Raw genomic sequence first — 24,052 nt, 5'->3', positions numbered from 1 at the left:
GTTAGAAACAATAGCTGCACACTCAGGTAGAAACCTCCAGAAGTCCTGTCTTACCACTCCCCTTGTCCCCTCTACATCTTCCCCATATGAGGGAAAAAAACCCCACTTCTCTGCTACGGTAGGGGGGAGTGGGAGCTGTGCTGCTCAGCCTAGGAACAGAGCCTGCTCTGAGATGCCCACAGGTGAGCATGCTGATACATGGAGAGGTCTATCAAAGGCAGGGGAGGGAAAGAAGAGGAAGAATTTTTCTACCTCAGTACAAGTTTATCATGATTTATATATTCATACCTTCATATGCATTAGCAATTATTTATATATAATATTTAGCGTCTACATAGAATCATAGACTTTGCTGTATGAGAACTTCTCGAATTACTTTACAAAACGTGTCTGCGCTGCAATTATGGAGTGGTTCCTTTTACCCAGGGGTAACATACAGGTCCCACAGCTTTGCAAGCAAGACCTTAAGTCAATTCCTGTTCAAAACAAAATATCTGTTTCTTTCCCATTATTCGTAAACAAGCAGGTCTTTTGTTAACCGTCTAACATAATTTGGGTTTTACTGTGGTTCTGCGGAGGAACGCATATTGGCTCTTTGACAGGCCGCGTCCGTGGGACCACAGCACCGCCTCAACCGCTCTGCGGCACCAGGGGACCAGGAGAAGCTCCCCCGAGAGCTGAGGGCAGGCGCTGGCTCACACGGGCCCATGAGATGCTCTGTCTTGGAGGGCTTCGGACCGCAGTGACAACCTAGTGCCTTCCATAGCACCCGCGATCTTGTGGAATTGTGTATAGCAATGCAATATTTACATCTCCTATGAGTATGTGGTCTTAGGTTTCTCTGCTGACGATTGCCAAAGCAGGAGCCAGCTACCGGCGCAGGGGCTTTCTGGGGGGATGTGGATGCTCACAGTCTCCTGGGTTGGTCATTTATGACCTATCTAATCCAGATGCCAGTCAGTGACCTAAAACTGAAAGCTATGCTTTCTCTCTTTATCGCTCTTTAAGAAAGTCTCAGTTAGCTAATTTCTAGAGTGCTTTTCTGCTCTTATTTTTCCAAAGGGGGAAAAATAACAAAAATGTCTATGAAAACAGATATCATTATATTTCCTCATCTTTTTAACGTGTAGTAATATACAACGAGGAGGTATTGGGGCACTACTCCTGGATCTCCGCAGAACATTTGATCGTGTACATTACCAGCTGTTTCATCTCTAATTAAAAAGATCTGGACTTGGCTATGCTGCAGCTAGATATGATTACTGTTTGGGACCTAGCAGTCTGTTTTAATCCATGTGTGAGTAGTTTTTTCCCTGAATTAGTAGTGATGGATGGAGAAATGAAAAAAGGCCAGTACTCATTAATGATTACCTACCATTTGTTAAGTATATATGTTGCTGGCGACAACACAGTATGTACCCTGATTCTGAAATACTGCAATAGGCCAAAGCTTTGCAGAAGTGTATTTATTGTCTTCAACATGGCATTATGAAAATAAATTACTTATGAATAATAAGAAAACTAACTGCATTATCTGGCATAAATAATAAAGTTCACCATCTGGTGTTTTTAAAATGAAAACCTTTGATGGTAATTACTTAGAATGCAACAAGACTTTCCAAAATTTGGATTTTGGCATGATTCTCTCTAGAAATTTAGCACTCACATAAGTAATTAAGGCTATAAATCTTATACTGGTTTGATTATAAAAGATGAATCATTGTCTCATGATTACAGCAGGAAAAGAGGCTGCCAAACATGTCCATTTACCGATATATGCTTATGGAACACTGGGTTAGAGTAATCTTAAGTAAAGTGTTATAACAATGTATAATGAGATTTCATGATTTGTTCTAGAAGCATAAATTATGACCATTGTTATTGTTTTCCTGGCGCCTGAAGATGGATTTGGGATTGGACATTTAACTGATGTAATCTAAGATTAAGCTGCAGAGCTCTCTTTGGAGCCTCTAGCCTGCAGAAATAGTCTTCCTGGAGTTATTTAAGTCCTTGTATGTGTAGAGCAAGGTTTTTGCCCTTAGTGTAGCTGGCTGTATTTATTATACGCAATGTATAAAATGGGTTTTTGATAACAATACGGTAATATCGTTCCAACACAAAGTATTGACGTTCTGCTTTCATGCAAGCAAGAGGGAAGAGAAAGGGAAGAGACAAGGCTGGATCACTTCGATGAGCAATGCCTGGCGGGCTTTGCTCCTGCCCAAGGGCAAGCTGTCCGCCCCTCATGCTTCCCACCGACTCCAGCCTTGTTGGTACCAGGCTCCAAAATAGCCTCACTGAGCTCTCCCTGGCAACTTTCTTTCTGAAAGGTAGTGCACAGCCTGGATAGAAGAAGGAGCAACAAGATCTCCAAAATCCTTAGGTCACGGGGAATCCCTGATTATTGGTTTTCTAGGCCAAGACTTTTAAAGCTGTTCAGGCATTGCTGCACTCCATAACATCTAAGTATCTGAACAGTGCCTCATTTAAATAACCTTTCAAATTAGAGCCCTGTTATAATCTGAAATCTTCTGCTAAAATCTGCACTAATTTTGGTTACATGTTCACTGTAGCTTGATTTGTGGTTTGTTGCATTTATCAAGCACATATGTAGTTGTCATAATTTAAGACAGGTAATAAGACAAGGATTTCTGTTTACTTTTGATGGACTTTTCATCGATCGTTTTCCATTTTTCTTAGCCATTTTGTTGTATATTTTTAAGGGTAAGTTCATCCTTTTAAGCAGTCTCTCTTAGGGTGATAATTTTTCCAGCAATGAATATAGTCTTCTCCTTGTTGCTTCATTCTATCTCATGCAGCAGACAATACCCAATATGACATGCAGCAAAATAAGGAAGAATTATATACTCACCCACTTGCCCATGTTGGGATAGTCATGCTCTGGATCAAAAAGGTGTTGGTGCAGCTGGTATTCTCTACTGAACTCTGCTGTGTCTGGGGTGTTTTCTAGACACCCATCATTAACTGTAAAAATATGTTAGAAAGCATTGAGTGCTTAGTAACTTGAAAAACACACTATGAACATGTTCATATTTAGGGCCAAAATTCTTAAATGCAGTTATGCAATAAAAACATTTAAAGAACTAGACGAGCTTATATAAGCTTTTTCTTCTTTTGAAAGGAGTTTGTCAGGACATATTTAAATATTTCTTAAAAAATACAACTAAATGAGAGTTCAAAGCTAAACTCATTTTCCAAGCCTACCCATCCCTACCAATTTTCTTAAAATCAGTGACTGAAACTAATTTTAGGTAGAATGGCATGTTATTCTGATTCAGGGAGGTCCTATTTTTATTTTTAAATGCCCACAGGAAGTGGTAGAAATTGTTTAATCAATACTTTTGAAGCTTATGGTACAATGACTGTGAGCAAAGGCAGAATTTCCTTTACTAAGTACCTATTCACGGAAATCCATTGCTGGTTTGCTACTTTGTTCAAAACGGCTGAAAATCATTTAGGCATCAGAGGTTCCCATAAAAATGTAATGCGGCAGAAGTTTTATGCTAAAGACACTTCTGAAGATTGGCAACTGATCTGGGGTTTCCAGGAACATCCTTTAATCACAATGGATGGCTCCACAGATGGTGCCATGCCAGACACAATACCCTTTTAAAAATCTGCTTATGGACTTTTCACCAAAACGAAGTGATCTTTGCATTAAACAAAGATGCAGAAACACGAGCCCAGAGTAGCGCTTTAGATGGAATTTGCCCCTGGAGTTCCCTTGCCTTCACCAGTGTCATGTGCTTGCAGCCTCAGGCCCCTCTCAGACTTGCCCAAGGGGATCCCACCACCCAGGACCTGACGCTGGGCATTCAAGCGATGAGATCTGCCAGACGAGGGGCACTCCAGAAGGTACACCTGTGGACTTTCCTTTCTGTCCTTGTGTGATCATCATGGAAAAAGATTCACAGATGGCTTCTTTTTTCTGTAGATATAGGAGGCAGTAAAGGCTTAAATTAAATATGAATTGAAGTCAGTGTCCTGAGGTTAAGTCCAATAGATCCTGCTTTCTCTCTTTTCTCCTCAGGAGAAAAAAAAAGAAGTTGCCAATAGGAAACAGGGAAAAACTAACCATACTGGCTAACTAACTCAGGAGCTGTTAGCATTTAACTAGAAGCGCTAAGAAATTATTTCTGTCTCACTAGGGACAGAGTCATCTAAAACTGAGAAGCAGGTGACAACAGAGATGTGGTAGACCTTGTTGCAGTGTCTGTGCCTTTTGTAGGAAAACATGGAGGAGCTGGACATATGTGTGCCCTCGGTGACTGCTAGTCAAAAAGTCTTCAAGCTCAAGTGCTTGAGGCGTATGTAATCCCGCTGTGGAATGTGCATATGCAGACAGTGACTGGAAAAATTGTTTTCCATTAAGCAAATCCACAGACCTGACTGAGGAAGGCCTCTGGTAATTTGTATGCATAATACAGTTTTAACAGTCACCACTTGAATTTCCATTTAAGGCTCTGAAAAACATTTTACTCTAATCCTAGGAGATATTATCTCCACTCACAGCGTACCTATGACAGAGCAGCTTATCTGACTAGGCAGCACTTTCCTAAGAATTCTCTCCGTGTTCATATCTGACTCTAATGGTTTAGCTAACAACTTTTATTTCACCTAAAAAAGAAAAATTGAAGAACTCTTCAAAGTCATTTCTCTGGATGCCAGGTTTTTATTTTAGTTATCTACTCACTAACTGAAGTCTGATGGGCAAGCACACAAGACAGAAAGTCTACATGCTTGAGTGTGTAAGGAAACGTAAAACCATCATTCGTAACCTGTCAGACAATAGCTATATTGAACAAAAAGGAAACTTAGATATTATTTCAAAAGAGATGCAATCATCATCACCAAATGGGCTGTAATAGAAAACAGTAGTGAGGACTTATAGAAATTTTTTGTATTTTTGAATGAAAAGTGAAAATACTGTTTGCAAAACTTTTCATGATAAATACTTATTTTCTGATCACTTCCAAGCTAGTGAGAACATTTTAAAATAAGCATATGGACACCTGCTTTGCATTATCTAAATAACATAAATGAAGACTAAACAGAAAAGATTTTGAAAGGATCTCTTAGTTCACAAATGAAAAATGAGAGAAAATGGAGTGCTCATTCCCAGTTCCAGCTCCCACAGCAGCCAATGGGTGTTTTACTACTGCTCGCAGTACTGGAAATCATTCCTTGGCTCAAATAACAGGAAAAAGATCAGTTCCCTTAGGATATGTCTGTATCATGCACATGTAGTGCTACATTAAAGATCCCTGAGCACTAGCCACACGCATGGCTTAGTATACACACCGCTCCAAGCGAAGGGATGTATTGAGTGTCCCAGGTACGATACCACTCCAACCCTCAGAGGCTGTATTACCTCTTTCGGAGCAAACTTGCTTGTAATGAGTTAGGGTATGTCCACGTAGTTCTCCATTTCTTGGCGTAGACATACCCTCAGTGAGCTATAAAGCCACGTGGATTGGAGCCAAGGTATCTTAAATATTGACTCATGGTCTGGGTTGGAGATCAGGGCAGACAGTTTCATTCCTCTGGCACAATGAAAGTCTTTAAAAAAAGGGTAAATCTCTTTTGTACAGAAGAATAACTTTTTTCAAGGGCCAGCCTAAAAAAGCCCTCCCTCCATAACAAGACACTGTCATAAATCTCACCATCCTCTACTTGAAGGTTAAGATGGTCTTTTTGACCTCACCTTCTATAGCAGTCATACAGCAATATAAAAGTTGCACATAATAAACAAAAAGCTCATCTAAAATACCTGATTGCTCATGGTTCTGCTCCTAGGTGGAGAATGAATGAACACACCCATGACCGATGAAGTGTCGCTCTGCTTAGTACACCACTGAAAGATTCAGTAGTACGGTGAGTAGAGATGTATGAAGGCAATAGCAGAATTACCTGTTTTTCCAATGGGGCAGGGATTTGGAGGGTCAGGATATCCTTGATCTTCACTAAAATCCTTTGGTATATTGTCTCCTGTCAGCTCAGCCACAATATTTGGGATATTTCCATAAGGACCCAAGTGCTGGAGACCCTCATGTGCACCACCTAGCAAAGAAGATTTATACAGATGGTCTTTTTAAAAAATTAAAAGTAGAAGTGCTTTAGTTTCTTCAAGTAAGATTTCTTGATTAGTCTTAGATTTAAAAAATACGTATAAATGTTTCAGAGAGGTTAGATTCTAGAAACCTCTTTCAGACACATAATCCTGTGACCTAAATCAGATCACTTAGGTAATAAAAACAAAATTATGAGACAAACTCAGCCACTTCCTATTAATCTTACTGTTTTTCCACTTAACTATATAAGTTACAGGTAAGAAAAAGCAAAGAAAAAGAAAATTTCATGATTAGAGACAGTAATGGAACTTAAAGCATTTACTGCACAATCATCCTCAGTCACTGATGATGTTCCCGTTCACTTTAGCAAGTAATTGAGCAAGGTATGTCAAGACAGCGTCATTCCAGAAAAACAAAGTTAATCACATTGTAAAAAGAAATAATACCATTTAGAGCCTAGAATTTATAATTTTGTTTTAATATTATTAATAATATTTATAATAATAATAATGTGCTATTGATACTAATAATCTATCAATAACATTAATAAATTCATCTATGTGAAAAGATCCAAGAAATTCTATCAAATTTGGTTGTTCACAGCTAGAAGAAATATTTTTAGGTCAAACTGCTTTTTAAATGCAAATCCGAGTTTCCTGCAGTAATGGTGAAAAGTGATTAAGAGTCCATATAGTTAACAGAAAGCTTGCATGTGCACATCTACACTTTAGCCATTATGGTATGAAACATCACATTCAGTAGCTTTTGATATCTTTACTTAATAGATCAGTTCTAGATTCAGGCTTTGATGTTTGCCCTACGGCACTCGGAGCACCCTGGCTCTAAAGAGCTATGGTTTGCAGTACTGTGAAAGTGAAGCAGGGTTTTATAACCCAGCAGTGAAGGACAAGTAAAGGTGTTTTCTGTTCCTGGACAAACACACACAGAACTGGTGTGGCATAGCGAGCCAAAACAGGGTTCCAGGTTGCAAGAGTAGAGGAACTACAGAGATGCATAAAGGGCAAAATCCTCATTCGAAGACTTGAACAAACAGGACTGGTGTCCTGTTTTAATGTTTTTTAGCATTACTGTTTTTAAGCATTAATTTGAGACCTGCAGAGGAGTGACAGTGCATCTCTCCTTCCTTCTTCCACGCCTCTCAGCTTAGGCACCTTGCCTTTGCCAAGTACAGGCTTCCACTAAGGTTTTGGGAACCAAGCACAGCCCATTTTCTTTATATTTCTTTCTACAAATATTTATGTGCTCCAGATCTTTTTTGCATGCATTACTGGCCAAATGCATCTAAATGCTAAAGCCCAGCTGTTTGAGGAGTTTTCTAAGTACTATTTTACAGTATTCTTTTGAATTTAAGACAAATAAAGACTTAGTTTCAAATAAGCTTTTTTTCCCTGCCATAAAATAAACACCACACACACTGCAGCAACTCAGTAAAATAGTTACTGAGTACCAAGAAGGTTCTGTGACAGCAGAACAATGTTTTTTAAAACCCTATATAATGAGGGATAACAAAATACATTCAATACAGAAGTTCCACTAATCAGGAATGAGAGGAAAAAGAATTTGAATGACGGAAAAATGTGGGTTAAAGAGTGAATGCAGACACGACCATCTGGGTAAATAGCATGATCACTGTAGTATCACCAAATAGTCTCCAAATTTTCACAGATCCAAAAGATCGGAATAAAGTTTCTGAACATGAAAGCTGCTGGAGAAAAATCATTCAAGTACTCCTGTCCAGACCTATAAATAAATACTGCTACCATAAGTTGCATGTTTGATGTGGTTAGGCATCATGAGCTAACATAATCACTTTCAAAAATTGCTAACATAAGGTAGTCTTTAGAAATTATGTATCCATTTCTACATTTAGAAGTGGCAGTTGAATCAAATTGACTAGATTTTGCAAATAAACAATTCGAAGCTGACATTATAGCACCAAAGGCAAGTTAGTCTATAAGCACATATATTCCAATTTTATTTACATGACAGACTAAAATCTAACTAAAATGCTAATTTTTCCCCTTCAAGTACAAGTTTCTTATTCTGTAGTGCAATGTTTGAGGAAACTTTTACAGATCTGTAACAAACACAAAAGAAATCTTTTAAATCTTTGCAGCTGTGTGTTACAACATTTTCCCTTGTAGCTGACCATGAGACTTTGTACTGAAACTGGAATATACTTACACACACTATCAACTTTATTATACATTTACAGACCACAGTCAACACAGAGATGATGCTTGTCAGAACAGTACAGATTCACAAAAATGCTATAGTGATGAGATTAAAAAGAGCCGTCTTATGATACCTAATGTAGAGCATAAAATATTTCTTCTGTACAGAGCTCCTGCATATGAAGATTGATTGCATATTTGTACTTAAAAGCATCAGTTTATGATTCTGCTGTAAACTACAGAACCACATAATCAATACGTGTTTGAATATCCTATATACAATGCAGTTCACTGTGGGACAATCTGTCAGATACAAGCGTATCTACACTTGTACTTGGTGCAGACCTCTTGGCACCAAAGCTCCATCCATAAAGAAAACAGAGGTACTTAGCAGGCTCCAGCGTGCTATATATACATGTAAGTTTAAACTGACTGCCAACAATTCCCTTGACTGAGTACAAAACAATCTTTTTATATTAATATAAAGGATCGTTTCCTTTAGGTATAAATGTTCAGGACTGTTTAAGGGTTTTTCCTTTCTTTCCATAAGAACTAGAGACAACAACACCTGCTCTGGTGCCATAATTTTGCACACTTGAGCGATTTAATAGTGTTAGCAAAGCTCGTTCCTTATAAATGGTGATAAACAGTGCACTCAGTAAAGACTGCAATAGTAAAAATAAAATGCTATGACTATACCAAATAGGGGTATTACATACAGTATTCCACAAATTGCATTAGTTTTCGTATTGTAAAGTTACTGATTTGAAGAAACAGATTAGGATTATATATACGGCAGCTGCCAAGTCAAAATATTGCGATACAATAATATACACTGTCAAAAGACAGCACAAGATGGGTCTCTTGAACCTGGACCAAACCTTGAGGCACAAACACAGCAAGTGCAAAAGCAAACAGGACTAAGTATCAGGGAACCTGCCGTCATTTCCTATCGAAGGGAAGCACGAGAGATACCATTGTTAAATCATCTGAAACTCGATTAGACAAAACCTGCAGGAATAGTGCAGAGAGCAGTCCTTCACTGAGAAGGGATGGGCTAGATAAATCCATGTTTTTCCCATCTCTGCTTGCTCGTTGTATGAACTGGCTTCTGTATGCCACACACAAGCAAAAAAACTCAGCCCCCTCTCACGTGCAGGATGTCTGTGTGAGCACGGGCTTATTTTACTTCCCTCTGCAAGATAAAGAACTACTGGTCTAGGTCTTTTAGACTTAAGTCTGTATTTCATAATTAGCTTTGGACTTCATTTAAACTGCTGTATATATGTAGCCATCCTCCGGCCCTGGTCTCAGTGAACATGACGTGCACTGTTGCAGTGGAAAATAAAAATGAAACAACGCATCTTCCTCCCTCCCTCCCTCTCTCCATCATTCTGGAAGGTTCTTTAATCATTTCAAAAAACGGCTACTATTATCTTAGTTTTGAGATACTGGGAATTGACTAAAAATTCAAAGTGCCCACATTTTAGTTCCAAAGTGCAAAATGATTGCAGAGCACTCCAAGACAGAACCTGCCCCTCAGCCTAAGCAGAACGGTTTTCCGCCTCATGGTGCAGACAGGGTTACCCCTTCCACAGCTTCCCAACAGAGGCGACTTGGCCAATTTTAGAAAGGAGAAACAAAGTAAAACAGAATGCGAATGTCGGCTGTGCGTAAATAAATCACAGATCCCAAATTAACTCCCACTAAGTTTCAAACTCATGTCAGCTGCCCTAGTTTTCACATTTTTGCTCTTAAGTATCACAGAGCAGATTCCTAAAGTGTCCGAGCCTTTCCCAGCAGCAGAGAGGAACAGCCCCCCCAAGGAACAGCTGCACCTCTTACGATCTTGAGTTCCGCAAACTCCACGCAAATACGAGCTGCAAGGGAAGACTGGTACAGCCTTTCCCTCTTGAGTAACAATCCTGAGGGAGCCACTGCCAGCAAGAGATGAAGTGTATCAAGAATCTGCCCGACATGCCCCTTTTTGCTGTATTTCTCACATGATGCTTGGTTTAGGAGGTGACAAGTAAGGAAATGCTATGCTGGAGAAGAAATCTCCACATGGGGAGACTCATCTGGCAGCTATCTGTGGCTGCCTTGAATTTCACTAGACATGCAAAGGGACCTTTGCTGCCTGAAAAACTCTATCAGAGTGTATCCAAGGCTGGTCTCCAAGATCTGTACGGTCTCTTAGCTCTCTGCTCTAAGTCAGTTCATGAAATGGAAACAGATAGTAATATGAGATGCAAAACCATCTTCATTACCTTGCAAAATGTTTTGTTAATCTAAACTATTAGTCCTTATCACTGGGAAAAATCTTCCTAACATTTTCCAGTGTGTCATCTCTGGTACAGGGATAGCGCTTTTTCCTTTTGCTGTGACAGCTTTCCATGCTATCCTGGATTAAGCATTTCTGTCACCAGTCACCCTGCAGTATCTGCCTTTCCTGTGTCGTCATCACATTCAAAAGTGATGCCTCATCCCTAGTCAGAGGTAAGTCTGCCAGTATGCTGCTGGGGCATTCTTGTATCTTTATAAGGCATTACATCCACTATACTCCTTTTTCCTTTCATTTATTAGCTGCAAGATTCTCCATCATGCAATACAATTAATTCAAACTGTCCCAAAAATCTTGACAAAAATGTAAATAATACATTTTCATTCCCCTTTCTAACATCCATAAGCCTTGCAGTCTCAATGCCATTTTTCCCCCTTGCATCTTCAGCTAGCTTCATCCTAGAGAGTCTTACTCTTCTCTGTTGCTGAGACTGATTCAGGTCAGGAAACAAGAGGCACACAAGAAATTATAAATTCTCAGGTTTTCTCTGTTCCACAGAAGCTGCTGAATATGCAAATAGGGAAGGGAGGTTCCACTTGCTGGAGAAAGAGCACAGAAGAACCAAGAATGGAAAAATGCAAAGATAGCCAACTTCCTTACCCATTCAATAGCAGGCCTGGGGAAACCCAGGAAAACAGCTATACATAGACAAGTATTCCTGATTCCAGAGTCTGCTTCTATCTCCTAGTGGTATAAAGTTTCTTAAAACTATGAAGATTAATTTTCCTTTTCTTTGCAGAGGGAAATACTCCTTTCAGTGTGTTTTTTAAAGTTTTAAGCACACATGTCACATAATTACTGACCTTGTTTTCAGCAAATGATTCAATTTTTATCCCATATTTTAACTGCAAACAGTACAAATACTTAAGATATGAAATGCTTTTATTGTGAAAAGCTTAGGACCAAAGCAACACCCATTCCTCTCTCTCAAAGAATTTATAACAGTAACTTATATGTCATTATTACTCATTATTCAAATTGCACACACAATAAAGAAAACAGCAGCACACTTGCTGACAGTGCACAAAAGCAATCTCTTATGTCTCCCTTGGTTGAACAGTGCTATAATGGAGTCTAATAATGTGCCTTTCAGTCTAAGTAGAAAGCTTTCCCACCTCACTTACAGATAAGGGCATCCCTTTCACGAACAAAGCACAAGCTACAGGATGCAGCAATAGCCATCTTTTGTCACACTGACTTCCAGCTACTAGGCATCAGCAGAGTCAAGGAAAAGCACATCCAGCAAACAACACGCACCTGTACCTGACTGATCATTATCTTGCTAATGGCCACGGGTGCAGTATGTGGCTTTGTGAAGCAGGGCAACCAAAGGAAGCTGGTGACCTACTTTATCCCATGAGGGATGGGTCACTATTTCAAACCTATAAATGCAAATATGCCAACTAAAAACCAAAGCACTTTATTCACCGGCATTGGCCATCCAAATGATCCATCTATGCCAACAAACTCATAGAAAAGTCCTTCTTTCATGCCTGTAATGTGAAGCATGGAGGCACCAGAATTGCCCAAAAGAGGTCCATATCTTCCATGTACTGTTTCGCTGTACTTCATGAAATTAATCACTTAAATTCTATTTTTCATGCACACTGCTCAAAGTCCCCAGCTGGTTCTTCAACACATTTAATAGCTTTGCACATCTATCTGACAAGTGCCACCTGTGTAGATTTTCTGATTCCCCCAAATCATTACATCCTGACCAACTGCAGTGTGAGGTTACAAGGGTCCCAAGTGTCTGCTTCGGTGACCTGGGATAAACTCACAACTCTAGAAACAGCAGCTTTCCTGTCCAAAACTTCTGCTGACACGGCCTGAATCAAGACGAGGGTTCCCTTGCACTTGAATGAAAGTGTAGGCACAGCAGAGTGGTAATATGAAGAGCCCTGTAGCATAAGATGAGGCCGAACGCTGCTCTTTGGCAATCCAGTGCAGTGCAGTGCAGTGCAGTGCAAACTCGATGTACTAGAGGGTGCCAAGGGGCAGAAACTAGCCTCTTCCTCCCCTCCGCTCAGTGGTGGAGCACACTCTTCTTCCCATTCATCCCCAAAGCAGCTCTAAGGGCGCTGCTGAAAGAACTCGCCACGGGAAGCACAAAGAGAACAGCTCTGGAAACCTCTGGAGCATGCCAGAGATCCTATCTTCTACACACTACACCACAAGAAAAGCAAGAATCGCTTCTTTGTCTAGACTTTTAAAATATCTTTTCATAGAATCAAATAAATTAAAAAAATCTTCCCTGTGGCAAGTTGATTTAAAATTCAGATGGGAGCAGGGGAAACGAACATGATTTAGAGAACAATTACAAAAAGGTATAAATGCTGTTAAATGTGCCCAACAACTCGTTTTATTCATATGAAAGATATGCAAGGAAAAATTCCTAGAAAACAAGAGCTCCTCATAATTTGTCCTGTCTTCACTGGAAGATTTTGAAATCTTATGGACCATATTTCATTGCTAGATAAAATTTTACATTTTCATATTAAATTTCTATATATAATCTGCTGACACTAGAAAGCAAAAGTACTATAAAATAATATGGCAGCTATCATATTCCATCTCCTCAGGTTTCTTACCTCTCTCATCAGCTTATCTATCACACAGAGAAAAATAATTTGGGATTTAAATGTGTATCTAAACCCATTCTAATTAACTAATCACTTTTAGGTACATAAGAATCTACTTAATTCTAACTCTTGCAGACCTGCGACCTTTCTTCCATGAAAAAGTCCCATCTCACTCCCCTTCCTCCTCTGATAGTATCTCTTAAACATGACTTTATGAAGAGCAGCAGTAGCCTATACCATGTAACAGCTGCTCACCAAGTTAGTGGGAAGGTTAAAGAGCTGAAGTCACTTTATCTTCTTGGTTCCCAGGATCGTGGACAATTACGCTAACCACTGGGCTAGTAAAGAAGGGATGGATGATGACACCTGCCCTCCCTTCTGTAGCTGAGAGAGACCACTGCTATACACATCTAATTTCAAGCAACAGTTCAAAGTCTCAATGCCCTTAGTCAGAGCCACACGAAAATAACCAAGATACAGGGAGAAACAGGGATTAATACACTTTCGTTGCATTTCCTGTCGGCTAACTTCAGTGCTTCTCTGATCAGCACCCTAGTTTTGAGGATTTGCCCTACCTCTTCTCAGACCTACTGAGCAGGCATGCACAGGGCTGGGTATTCAAGGACACGGCAATTCCCTCAACTCAGCAGTGGCAGGGTCCACAGGGGCAACATCCATCGCCGCCGCTAGATCTAGCCCTTGCTTCTTAAGAAGGTTGTCAAACACTCTGAAATAACATGAAGCCACCTCCACATAGCAACACAAACAACTTCTGCATTCTTGTTACTCAGAGCTTGCCATGTCCTACAAGCTCATACAGAAGCAGGGATATTACAAGTCAAATTTTCAAACGCTGCCTTTAATAAAATAAAGAACAAATAAACTCACACAAGCTCATTATTCTCCTACATGCAGTTACAGATAAAACCTATTTCACAGGTGATTTCTTCACAGATCTGTGCCATATCACCTATTCTGATGAAGAAAATTCACTATAAACCACCACTGTCATTTGCTTCCTGACTTCTAATTTCAGGACTAGCATTCTAAATTGCCTCTCTTACAACATCCATCACCAGCTGATACTGTGGTTACATTAGGCATTACAATTTTGGGGGAAAAAAAAATAGCACACATTTTTAGTACGGCCTATAAAAATCCAGAGGTCTAGCACATCAATGTATTAAAAAATGTACTCCTACTCTTTCCATTTCATGTTTCAGATCTGTGATGTCTATATTAAATTTGGAAATTATATTTGCTGGGCTTTTCTAGTAATTTGCAAAAAACCTGAAAGTAGAGACCAGCAGAGCGATGTCGGGGGTTGATGCTGTTTGTTAAACATCAGGCCCCTAACACTCGGTTTGATTACAGTCATGTGTGCCTCAGCAAAAGCAGTCCCACTGTGAATGTAACTTTACCTTTTAACTGCAGCAGGACTTTCTCCGCAGAACAGATACAATAATCCAAATCCCCAATGACTGTGTGGTTTCTTTGCACTAAATTGACACTACAAAGTGGCCCTGAAGCAGCATAATTGGCTGTGGGAGGTCTGCCCCAGTCCGGTGGCACTCTGCCAGCCTGCTGACTCCACGCGGCCGCCCCCAAACCTGGCACGGAAGGCGTAAGCGAGAGCAAAGCGGACGCAGCCGTAGCATCGGCGCGCTTGCCGGTATTAGATTCCCAGGTCACTGTCCATGGATATAACTTCTCGTCACCCAAGGAAGACCAAGTATCTTAGGGCATAAGGACAGCACATGCTAGCCCAAAGCCAAAGGAGCGCAGAGGTCACTTCTGCACTCACAGATGCATTCACAAGCAAAAGCTTTGACAGCTTTCTAGTAAGGAGACTATACTGTCCTTGCGGGAAAAGAGTAGCAGTCTCGTGGGCATATTGCTGGGCAGACAGCAAGGCAATCCAGCATTGTCTGTCTCAGTTTTCTTATTAGGAATATGTAAACAGAATAGTTATTAAACAGACATTATTAGCATATGTCAGTAATCTGCATATATTTTTCAAAAAGTAGATTTCATGCAAAATGCTGTTTGTACAGACTCTGCACTCATAAGTAATTAACCACTAGCTGTTAGTAAAAAATACTAATATAATTTTCTAGAGTTTGATCATCTCCATCAGGCAAACCATAACCACCTTTTTCTAAAACACAAACAGGTATCTCCTTCCCTCCAAAAAACTCCAAACAAACCCCAGCCCTTCCTGCAGCAGCAGCACGCAGTCTCTGCAGGAGAGTCAAAAGCCCTGCTCATTCCTGATGAGGCATCATTTTTTCTTATTTCTACAAATGATCAGGTCAGGATTTAAGAGACGTTATCTAGTGTTTTCATTCAGGTTGACAGCATTATGCCTTTTTGTAAATTGAAAACTTCACAGTCTCTGGGCTGTCACACACCAGCACCTTTGTCAACCACGGCTTCGTTTGAAACGTATCTAAAAAAAATTGTAAACATAAAAAACTAATCAACTGAACCAAACCAAAAAACCCTGAGATGCTTTTCACTGCATTGAGTTATAAAGGAGGCAAAATGCTTTCCTAAAGGAAATGCCAGGAGACAACGTTTTCAAAATCAAAATGAGACTTTTTACTATTATGAAGTAAGGGCTTTAAACAGCCCGAGCTGGGCTGTTAGTGCCCCCGTGTGTCTAAGTGAGATTTTACTGTTCTCCTATGCATGGTACGATGAAAGAAAAAAAGACAAGAAGAGGAGGGGAGAGGGAGTGAGAGAAGACTGATACAGATTTAACACCTGGAATGCAGAGTATTTGCATGCAAAAAAGGCATGGAGTCTCTTGCTTCACAAACTCCTTGTCAGGCCAAAAAACCAACTTCTACGCTTCTGAAATGCTGAAGGCATTTGTCCATATAACATCTACGTTATGTTTTTGATAAAGGATAATACGTTATTTTATTGTCTTTTGTTCTCTATTAACACAGATGCAATCCTGTTATTCTCAATGGGAAACCTGAATATAGCACGGTGGTACTTGTACACTATTTTAATAATAAATAAAAACAGTAACTACAAAAACTCAGTTACCTATAGAAAACTCATATTTTGCTTTTTTCAATCATGTAGGATGTGTTTGGTGTCTGCTGTGTTAACGTGCAATGCATCATCTGCTGGCTGAGGTATACAAGTGCACTGAATTAGATGGGCAATTCACATTTTGTGACATATTTATCAGGTGAAGCTTCTTGTTTTCACTCTGCTACCAGACCTCGGGCAGAAGAAGGGTTCACGTTGCCTTACAGCGAGTGCCTCATCGAGGCTCTGAGAGGGAAACCGGCCTCCCAAAGCAGCGCACACTGCTGGGGCACAGAGAAAAGCTCACACTTGCTCCTTCTCCGCTTGACCTTGTATCTCTCCTTTGACTACATACAGTCTGCAGCTCACAGTAATTTTAGTAGGTTAAACTGTCATACATTTTCTAGACTCTATTCCTATTTTAGCAGATTGGCCTGAGATTAGAAACAGGTACATTAACAAATGCAAAGGGAAGGAAATGAAAGTAGAAACACATATTTAAAGATTTTAACATTAGCAGAGGCAGTGACTTCCCCTTTCAATTAGTAAGCCACATATTTTTTTCTATGCATCAAGAACAAAACTCTCTGGTCACTCAGGAAAGAGAAAACATGCCGGCTAAACATGTTTCTTCAAAAGTGTCCATCTTTCAGCTGTCTTCAGTAAATAGCAAGTTTGTGTGTTCAGTTGACTACTGCCAAGTCAGCCCTAAACTTTTTTGGGGAGGAAAAAAAAAAAGATGACCCAACGTAGTTTGTTGCAATACATTAAGACTGTTCGTTAGGAGTTTTTAAGCCAAAATGTGATGATTATCCCTAGAAAAAAATGAAGGTAGCAGAGATGGAAAATGGTATAATTAGGAAATCTGCCTATGAACTAACAGCAATAGTATTTTTGTTATGTATAAAATTAAGATTTTATTCAGCTGGGAAAAGTTTGTTATAATAATCACTCAGAATTTTGCAAACATTTCATTACAATAAGGCAGCTAGTATAAACATGATGATATTATGTCAGCTTAAAAATTTGTTTCCAAAATCCAAAGCTCCAGAACTTATTTTTTTCTTGACAGCACCTCATTTCAAAATGTACTTACACTGCCTGAAATCTTGACCTTTTCAAAATTCAGTGGCAGCTTTGGAATCCTGGCTCTGGTGGAGCCGATGGCACCCACACTATCAACACTGCTCCAGATCTACAGCAGACCTGTTTGGACAATTTCTGACCCCAAAAATTTGGTAAGAAAAACATTCTATTCAAAACAAATTTTCTGCAGAAAAATACTAAATTTATTAAGCTGTGATTGGTAAAGTTTCTTATTCTGAGATAAAACATCTGGTCAAAATGGGAGACAGATGCACTCCAGAACAGTCAGTGGGTTCTTGATGAGGACATGGCATGGGCACATGAACCAGGTTTTAAGTGTCTACACTGGTCAGTGCAAACTATATTCTGGAAAATGGATGGAAGTCAACGCTATTGGCAGCTCAAAATTTCTCATAAATCTGAGATTTTCAAACCCAACTCTACTCTCCACTACTTTCAAGCAAAAAATCCCAGTGAAGATGGAGCCTCAGGGGAGTAGTTAGTGGTTCCTACCTTGCTGTGATGATTTCTAGTAAGAAAAAGAAATAACTATTTCACTTTGACTTTTAAGAATCTAAAAGGCTGTACTGATGTATTCTAAAAACATATGCAGTTATTTTTTTCTACAGCTCACTCACAAATCACTTATTGTTCACATATATCCCACTGGGAATATTAATTACAAGTCCTCTCTAGGCCAATCCATGGAAAATATTACTGTCAGCCTACACCTGTGCTACAGACAGGGGCTTCTTTGCTTAAACATTACACCCCATGATACTGTGTCTTGTGCTGCTCAGTTACCTCCTTGTACCTTGGCCAAGAAGCAGCTGATACGCAATCAGGTTGCAAGAGTTCGGCACAGGTTCGGTTCAGAGACTGGAGTTTCTTTCTCCGAGAAAATTCTGTTTCTAAATCATGTGACAGTTTCACAGAAAATAAGAAGATCCAAAGCCCCAAACCACATGAAAAACGCAGTTCAGAAAGGTCACAATATCTTGACAGTATAGAGCATTACACTTCATGTGCCTACAACACGGCAATGCCTCGCGGGAGTCCTTGCTCAGACGCCTCCTGCCCTCACCCCTCCCCAGAGGACAGGGTCTCTGCTTGACTCCATTTCCTACTTCATTTTGTTTAGAAAACATCAGCTGACTGGAGCTGCTCAGAGGTCAGGAATGCCAGTCCCCTGGCAAAAACCGAATAGTGAGCAGACTGCAGGGGAAAGTCAAAAACGCAATTTTTCAGGCAGATACTTGTATGCATAAGTATAACGTACAGAAACCTCTCACAAAAGCAGACTATTTTGAATAAATGTTTTGCTGTGCTTCTTTATCAGTTCTGTTTCCAAAGCACTGACACCTACTACAAGCAAAACTCCTTGTACATTTTTTCCTCAAATTTAGCAAACATAACACTAAACAGACAATAACCTGAAGCACTCTTGTTGGTATATAATATATTGGCATATAATAATCAGTTATTGGTATATTAAATTCTGAAATCTTTTACAATGTAAATAGTTAAAATTGCTGGTGGAAAATGCTATGCTAGTTTTCTTGAATTCGCTATACTGTAATTCATGGTCTATATTTAAAAACAAACTCATGGAGCAAAACTTACTGAATTATATGTCTGGGTTTTTTTTTAAGTAGGATGTAAGAAAGTATGATGCATACTGACGAGATCAAATTAAGTTTGTGGTTGTAAACAACACTTTCAAAACATTCAGATTTATTTTTTAAGGTTCAAGTTTCTAATCTGATATTTTAACAGATATACAGACATATATACGTCACCACTGAAACCGAAGAAAGAGCAAGTGATCTTTATCTGAAAAACCCAGAAGACTTTACAAGAAGAAATGTGTGACATGAAGATCTGATCTGCATGTCTATTTTAACACTGTTTGATATTGTTCATCTCAGAAGGTTTCATTTTTGTAGAGATTTCTCAATAGGCTGTTAAATACCTGTGGTAGGCTTTAAAAAAAAAAAAAGTCATCTATATCTGACCAAGAGATGAATGTTAAATGTAATTCACAAACTGGATTTATTATCTTTCAGTTTTACTCTCTTATAATACAGAAGGTATATATCTATCTATGAGCACTTTATTAAAAAAAAAAAAAATCAAAGATTTGTCCATCCTGCTTTTTATGGTAAATTGTATGGATGACTAGAAAACTAGTATTATTCTAGTCTCACAAGTACCAGCAGAGTTTCAATATTTAAGAGAAGAGCAATGTTTTTGCTATCACTGTAATTAAAAAGTAACAGCAAACAGCTGAGATAAAAATATTTTTTTGTTAGAGGTCCAGATTTCCTCATCTTTTCATTAAAGGCTCATACCTTCCAAAAATGATGCAAAAACTCAGGGATCAGAAAACGGTTATTCCTTACGCTTGTAAGATTAAAAAAAAAAAACTCTGGAGAAAAGAGAAGGAGAGTAAAATTACTCACTTCTGCCAGTTTGTGCTAATTTCACTACATGTCCACACTCACAAAGAAGCAAGAAAAGGTACAGACCAAATTTTTCTCTTTAAGTCTAATCACTGCCATTTAAGGTTGCAGAAGAAAAACGTGCCCACAAACATTTCTTTAGAAAATATGTAAACTTGGGTCCACAATTATCTTATAGAAATGCATATTCAGTTTTATTCCTCTCCTTAGCTGACATTAAAGCAATTTTTTCTCTTTGGCTAGGACATTCTTTAGCTCTGAACGTGGACAGAGTGAAGGACAAGGACTTACCGTGAACTTTAAAGACTTGGTACGCTATGTGAGGTCTAACCATGAGAAAGAAATGGGCTGGAATTTTCTGCTCTGTTTTTGACATTTGCACATTAACTAAAAGATTACACATATTCAAGCATTTACTAAAACCTCAAAATAAAAGCTGGCACATTACAATTTAAATAGCAATACATTCTGCAACATTACCTTCATACCCTAATATTCAAGCCAGATATTTCAGACAGTTTGCATAGTTATAAAAGAAACTGATTCCAAGGAAGTTTTACTCACACAAAGTGAGATCTGAAGCACCGGCCAAAGGAAGGAACAGAAATCCAGAACACTCATCATAGCAAGACAGTTTTGAGGTGCTACTTCAGAGGACAGTGAGAGCAGCAGTAGTGTTTGTTCCAGCTCGCATTTGCCGCTGGAGCACCCACCAGCTTCCCACTGCTTGCGGCCCTGCTCCTACATCACCAATCCCTTCCCACAGTTAGCTGCAGTCCTGGAGCACATAGGAAGAGCCCTCCTGCCTAATTCCCTTCCATCTTGCACAAGAGCGCAAACATTTGAGCTCTTCTAGTCCACGAATATTTCCAAAAATCCATGAGATTTTGGCTCTATAGCTCATGTTTTATACCAACGGACAAGTAGGTAAGTGTATGGCCCTCTGTGTACTGCAGCATACTATATATATATACACACAACGCAGGGGAAAGATTTTGTACAACAGTGCCATTTCCAGTTACGGCAGACCAGACACTTCTAAGACAACATGACTTTTACTAAAAGCCACTACTTCCAAATGTCACCTCTTCTTGTGCCAGAATCATTATTTTAAGGAAGGTAAAGAATGGATGATGATTTTAAAACAAAGATCAGGCAACAACACGGTGAAAAACTCCATAACTTTAAGACGAGGATATTTGCATATATATCCACAACAATTATCTGCAGGCTAAGAATTACCACAGAACTAATTACTGATAAATTCACTATAATTCAAAGTTTAAATTAACTACCTTCAATGCTCTGTGGACCAACCAGGTTCATAGCCTGGTGTGCTGGATATTCTACTCGGGGTCTGGCAATGCCCAGTTGTTCCATAACTCCATGGAGGAGCCTCTGAATATCTGCTTCGGAAACCCTATCGGGGGTCCTAGGGCTGTGACTAAAAGCTGAAGCCAATCCAAATACCAGCAGAAATGCCATGTTACAAAGCAAGGTAGTTGCCATTCTCGTAGCCACCTGTCACCTGTGAAGAAGAAAAGAATTTGGTTATAAATGATAGCAGAAAAACTCTGTACGCATGCTGGAAGTTACTCTTCTGATCTTACTGTGATTACACACCACAGCTCACAGTATCAGTTGAAAAGGTATAGGGTAGAAGAAAATGGAGTGGGGAGGTTCTTCCTTTCTAAAAGGTAAGGGAGGAGCAGGTTACAGAAATCACTTAGCTTTCTGATTAGCATTTGCTCATAACATTTATTAATCAATCTCTGCAAACAAAATGGATCCCCTCTGCTTATCATGTTATTTTACAGAGTTCTGGGTTGAATGCAGAGAATTCTTCGGATGGAAGCTACATTTTCCAAGCTATGTTCCTGCACTGTCTCAGAAATGAAGCAGTAGAAATTACTAAACAAGTGGCATGGTATTTTTATTTCTCCCTCAGACAAGTACTCTTTATGCATCATCTTCCCCACCTGAAGCAAATCAGTTTCACTTGCTCCCCTTGAACACCTTTCACTAAATGGTTGCTCTGCATAGTTTAAATAGACACAAAATCCAACAACCACTATTTACTATTCTTTCTAGAAGGCTGAATTTTAATCAGGGCGATTGTCTCTGACAGCTTGTTTCCCCCTCGTGTCAGATAATAATTAATACACACATCTTCCATTTCCCCCCCCAAACCCACACATACAAAACCCGCAACCCCCCATTTTCTTCCTTGAAACACATACACGTCTCCCTGATTTCCCCAGCCAGCCATTTAAAGATGTTCCACCGTTACTATAATCTCACACAATGCACCTTAAAATGACTTCGAGGCAAAAATGGCAGAAAAATCCTCTTAAAAACAATGCTGGAAATACTGCCCTTTATGCCTGTGCGCGGCTCCACCATGCCGCACATCTCTGCTTTATCGCTCTCCATAGGAAACACCTGCCCGTGACGGGAACCATCGTTTGTGTTCGGAGAAAAAAAGGGGGTTCTTTTGTTTGTTTGTTTGTTTGTAACAAACATCGGTTAACATAAACGAGCAGGTCTGCGGCCCCGCTGCTGCTTACGCACACCAGCCCACACCTCTCTACACCCCCGTCAAAAACCAGCATTTACCCCCCCCCCCCCCCGCCGCCGCCCAAAATACACCCCGAGCAGCCCACCCCCGGCCCGCGGCCCCCGCCGCGCCGCACTCACCTCCCGCTCGCGGCGCGGCTCTGCGGGTGCGGTGGCTCCGCGGCCGCGCATCCTCCGTGCGCAGCCGCGGCGCCGCCGCTTCCCCTCCCTGCGAGCGCGGCCCCGCGGCGGCCGGCAGCCCCTGCGGTCAGGCAGCGGCTGCCCCCGCTGCAAGGGCTCGGTGAAGCCCGGGGGCTCCCCATGCACGCTGTATGTTAGGCAGAGATTGTTTGCCACACTAGTTAATTTAAAAAAAAAAAAAAAAAAAAGAAAAAAAGAAAAATACAAAGCCTAGGTTGGATGGGCTATTCAAGGCCCTATTTTTCAGCTAAATAGTGTATTCTAAAAATAAAGAAGTTGCTGATAGACGAACACAGTTGTAGTAAGATGACACTACTTATTCCTAGAACTGTGACCATCTTCCCAGTATGCTTTTTCTCACCAGAATAATGCAATCTGTGGTTTAATTACTGGATGAGAGTATTACATAGCAGCAGGTTTACAAGGTAACAATACAGCATTCATCTCCCTGAGCACTGCAGGTGAAGGTTTCCAAATGAAGCAGAGTTGTACACATCATCTGTAACAGGATTAAAAAACAAAAAATCCAAAAAACTGTAAAAGGACCTTGCTAAATGAGAAGGTCCATCATTTTATAGCACTTGGCAAAACAATTTTTAAAGCCTATTTTATATAACATGTTAACTGCTACTGACATGAATGTGAAATGTTCCTCTTGTGATATGAGAAAAATCTCTAGAAAACCTCAGAAACACAACAGGTCACATCTAGACTACTCTTCCCACTATCTTTTAGTGCACCTTACATTTCTGTAACTTGCAGGGTTAAACTGGGCCTCCATCAGGCATTTACTATTTCTCATCCCTTCTTCAAATATATTAGATTTTATGTAAACATATATTTGTTCAGAGGTTTCTTTGAACCAACAGAACCTACAACTTTCTCTGATAGTATCTCTGATAACAACGGTTGGTTTGTCTCTCGGGTTCCCCAGAGGTCTGCCATTCTGACTTGTATACTAATTCCAGACCTACTCGTAGTGAAGATCAAAACAGTTCACATATTTTAAAGCTTCACAGCTCCCTTAGGTTCACTTCTAGAAGAAAGTGTGCTAGTTTCTTGCTTGCTTTGGTCATGCTTCAAAACCATTAGCTAGTACAGTCATTTAACTGAGTTGGTACTATCCACACACAGTCACAGACGCTGTACCACAGCAGCCTGAAATACAGTAGAAAAGAAAAAGGAATTTTGATCGTAATACCCTACTTTTCAAATAACTAAGCCTGCAAATTTAAAGCTTCTGGAGTACAAATTACAAGAAAAGGCAAAAACCAGATTAGTAGTAAATGGACTGTCCCTGATAGATATATGCAAAGAGCTGTTGTGTCTTTGTGTTACACAGGAATGTCTTTCAATATTTAAAACTATGGCAACATTTAACAAAGCAGCTAGTGATTAAAGACAGCAAAATATTCATAAAACCCAAGTATTTCTGATAGTCTTCGCATGACAGCTTAAAGCAGACAGCATCCAGAATAATCCCTACTGCAGA

The 24,052-nt window shown here is 39.8% G+C and overlaps 1 protein-coding gene across 1 annotated transcript in view; it reads right to left on the bottom strand.

Moving 5' to 3' along the window:
• The window catches only part of SCG5 (secretogranin V), a 32,528-nt gene extending 9,918 nt beyond the window's left edge, over positions 1 to 22,610 (bottom strand). Inside the window, exons 1-4 of the mRNA XM_064512435.1 lie at positions 22,501 to 22,610; positions 21,099 to 21,331; positions 5,932 to 6,081; positions 2,873 to 2,985 (exon numbers count right to left, since the gene is read on the bottom strand). Coding sequence (XP_064368505.1) covers positions 2,873 to 2,985; positions 5,932 to 6,081; positions 21,099 to 21,312 — 477 coding nt within the window. The 5' untranslated portion in view covers positions 21,313 to 21,331; positions 22,501 to 22,610. The remainder of the gene's footprint in view (positions 1 to 2,872; positions 2,986 to 5,931; positions 6,082 to 21,098; positions 21,332 to 22,500) is intronic.
• Positions 22,611 to 24,052: the final 1,442 nt, after the last annotated feature.

The sequence above is a fragment of the Dromaius novaehollandiae genome, chromosome 5 (genome assembly GCF_036370855.1).
Source record: "Dromaius novaehollandiae isolate bDroNov1 chromosome 5, bDroNov1.hap1, whole genome shotgun sequence".
NCBI classification, from domain to species: Eukaryota; Metazoa; Chordata; class Aves; order Casuariiformes; family Dromaiidae; genus Dromaius; species Dromaius novaehollandiae.
This window is presented reverse-complemented; position numbering and strand designations above follow the sequence as displayed.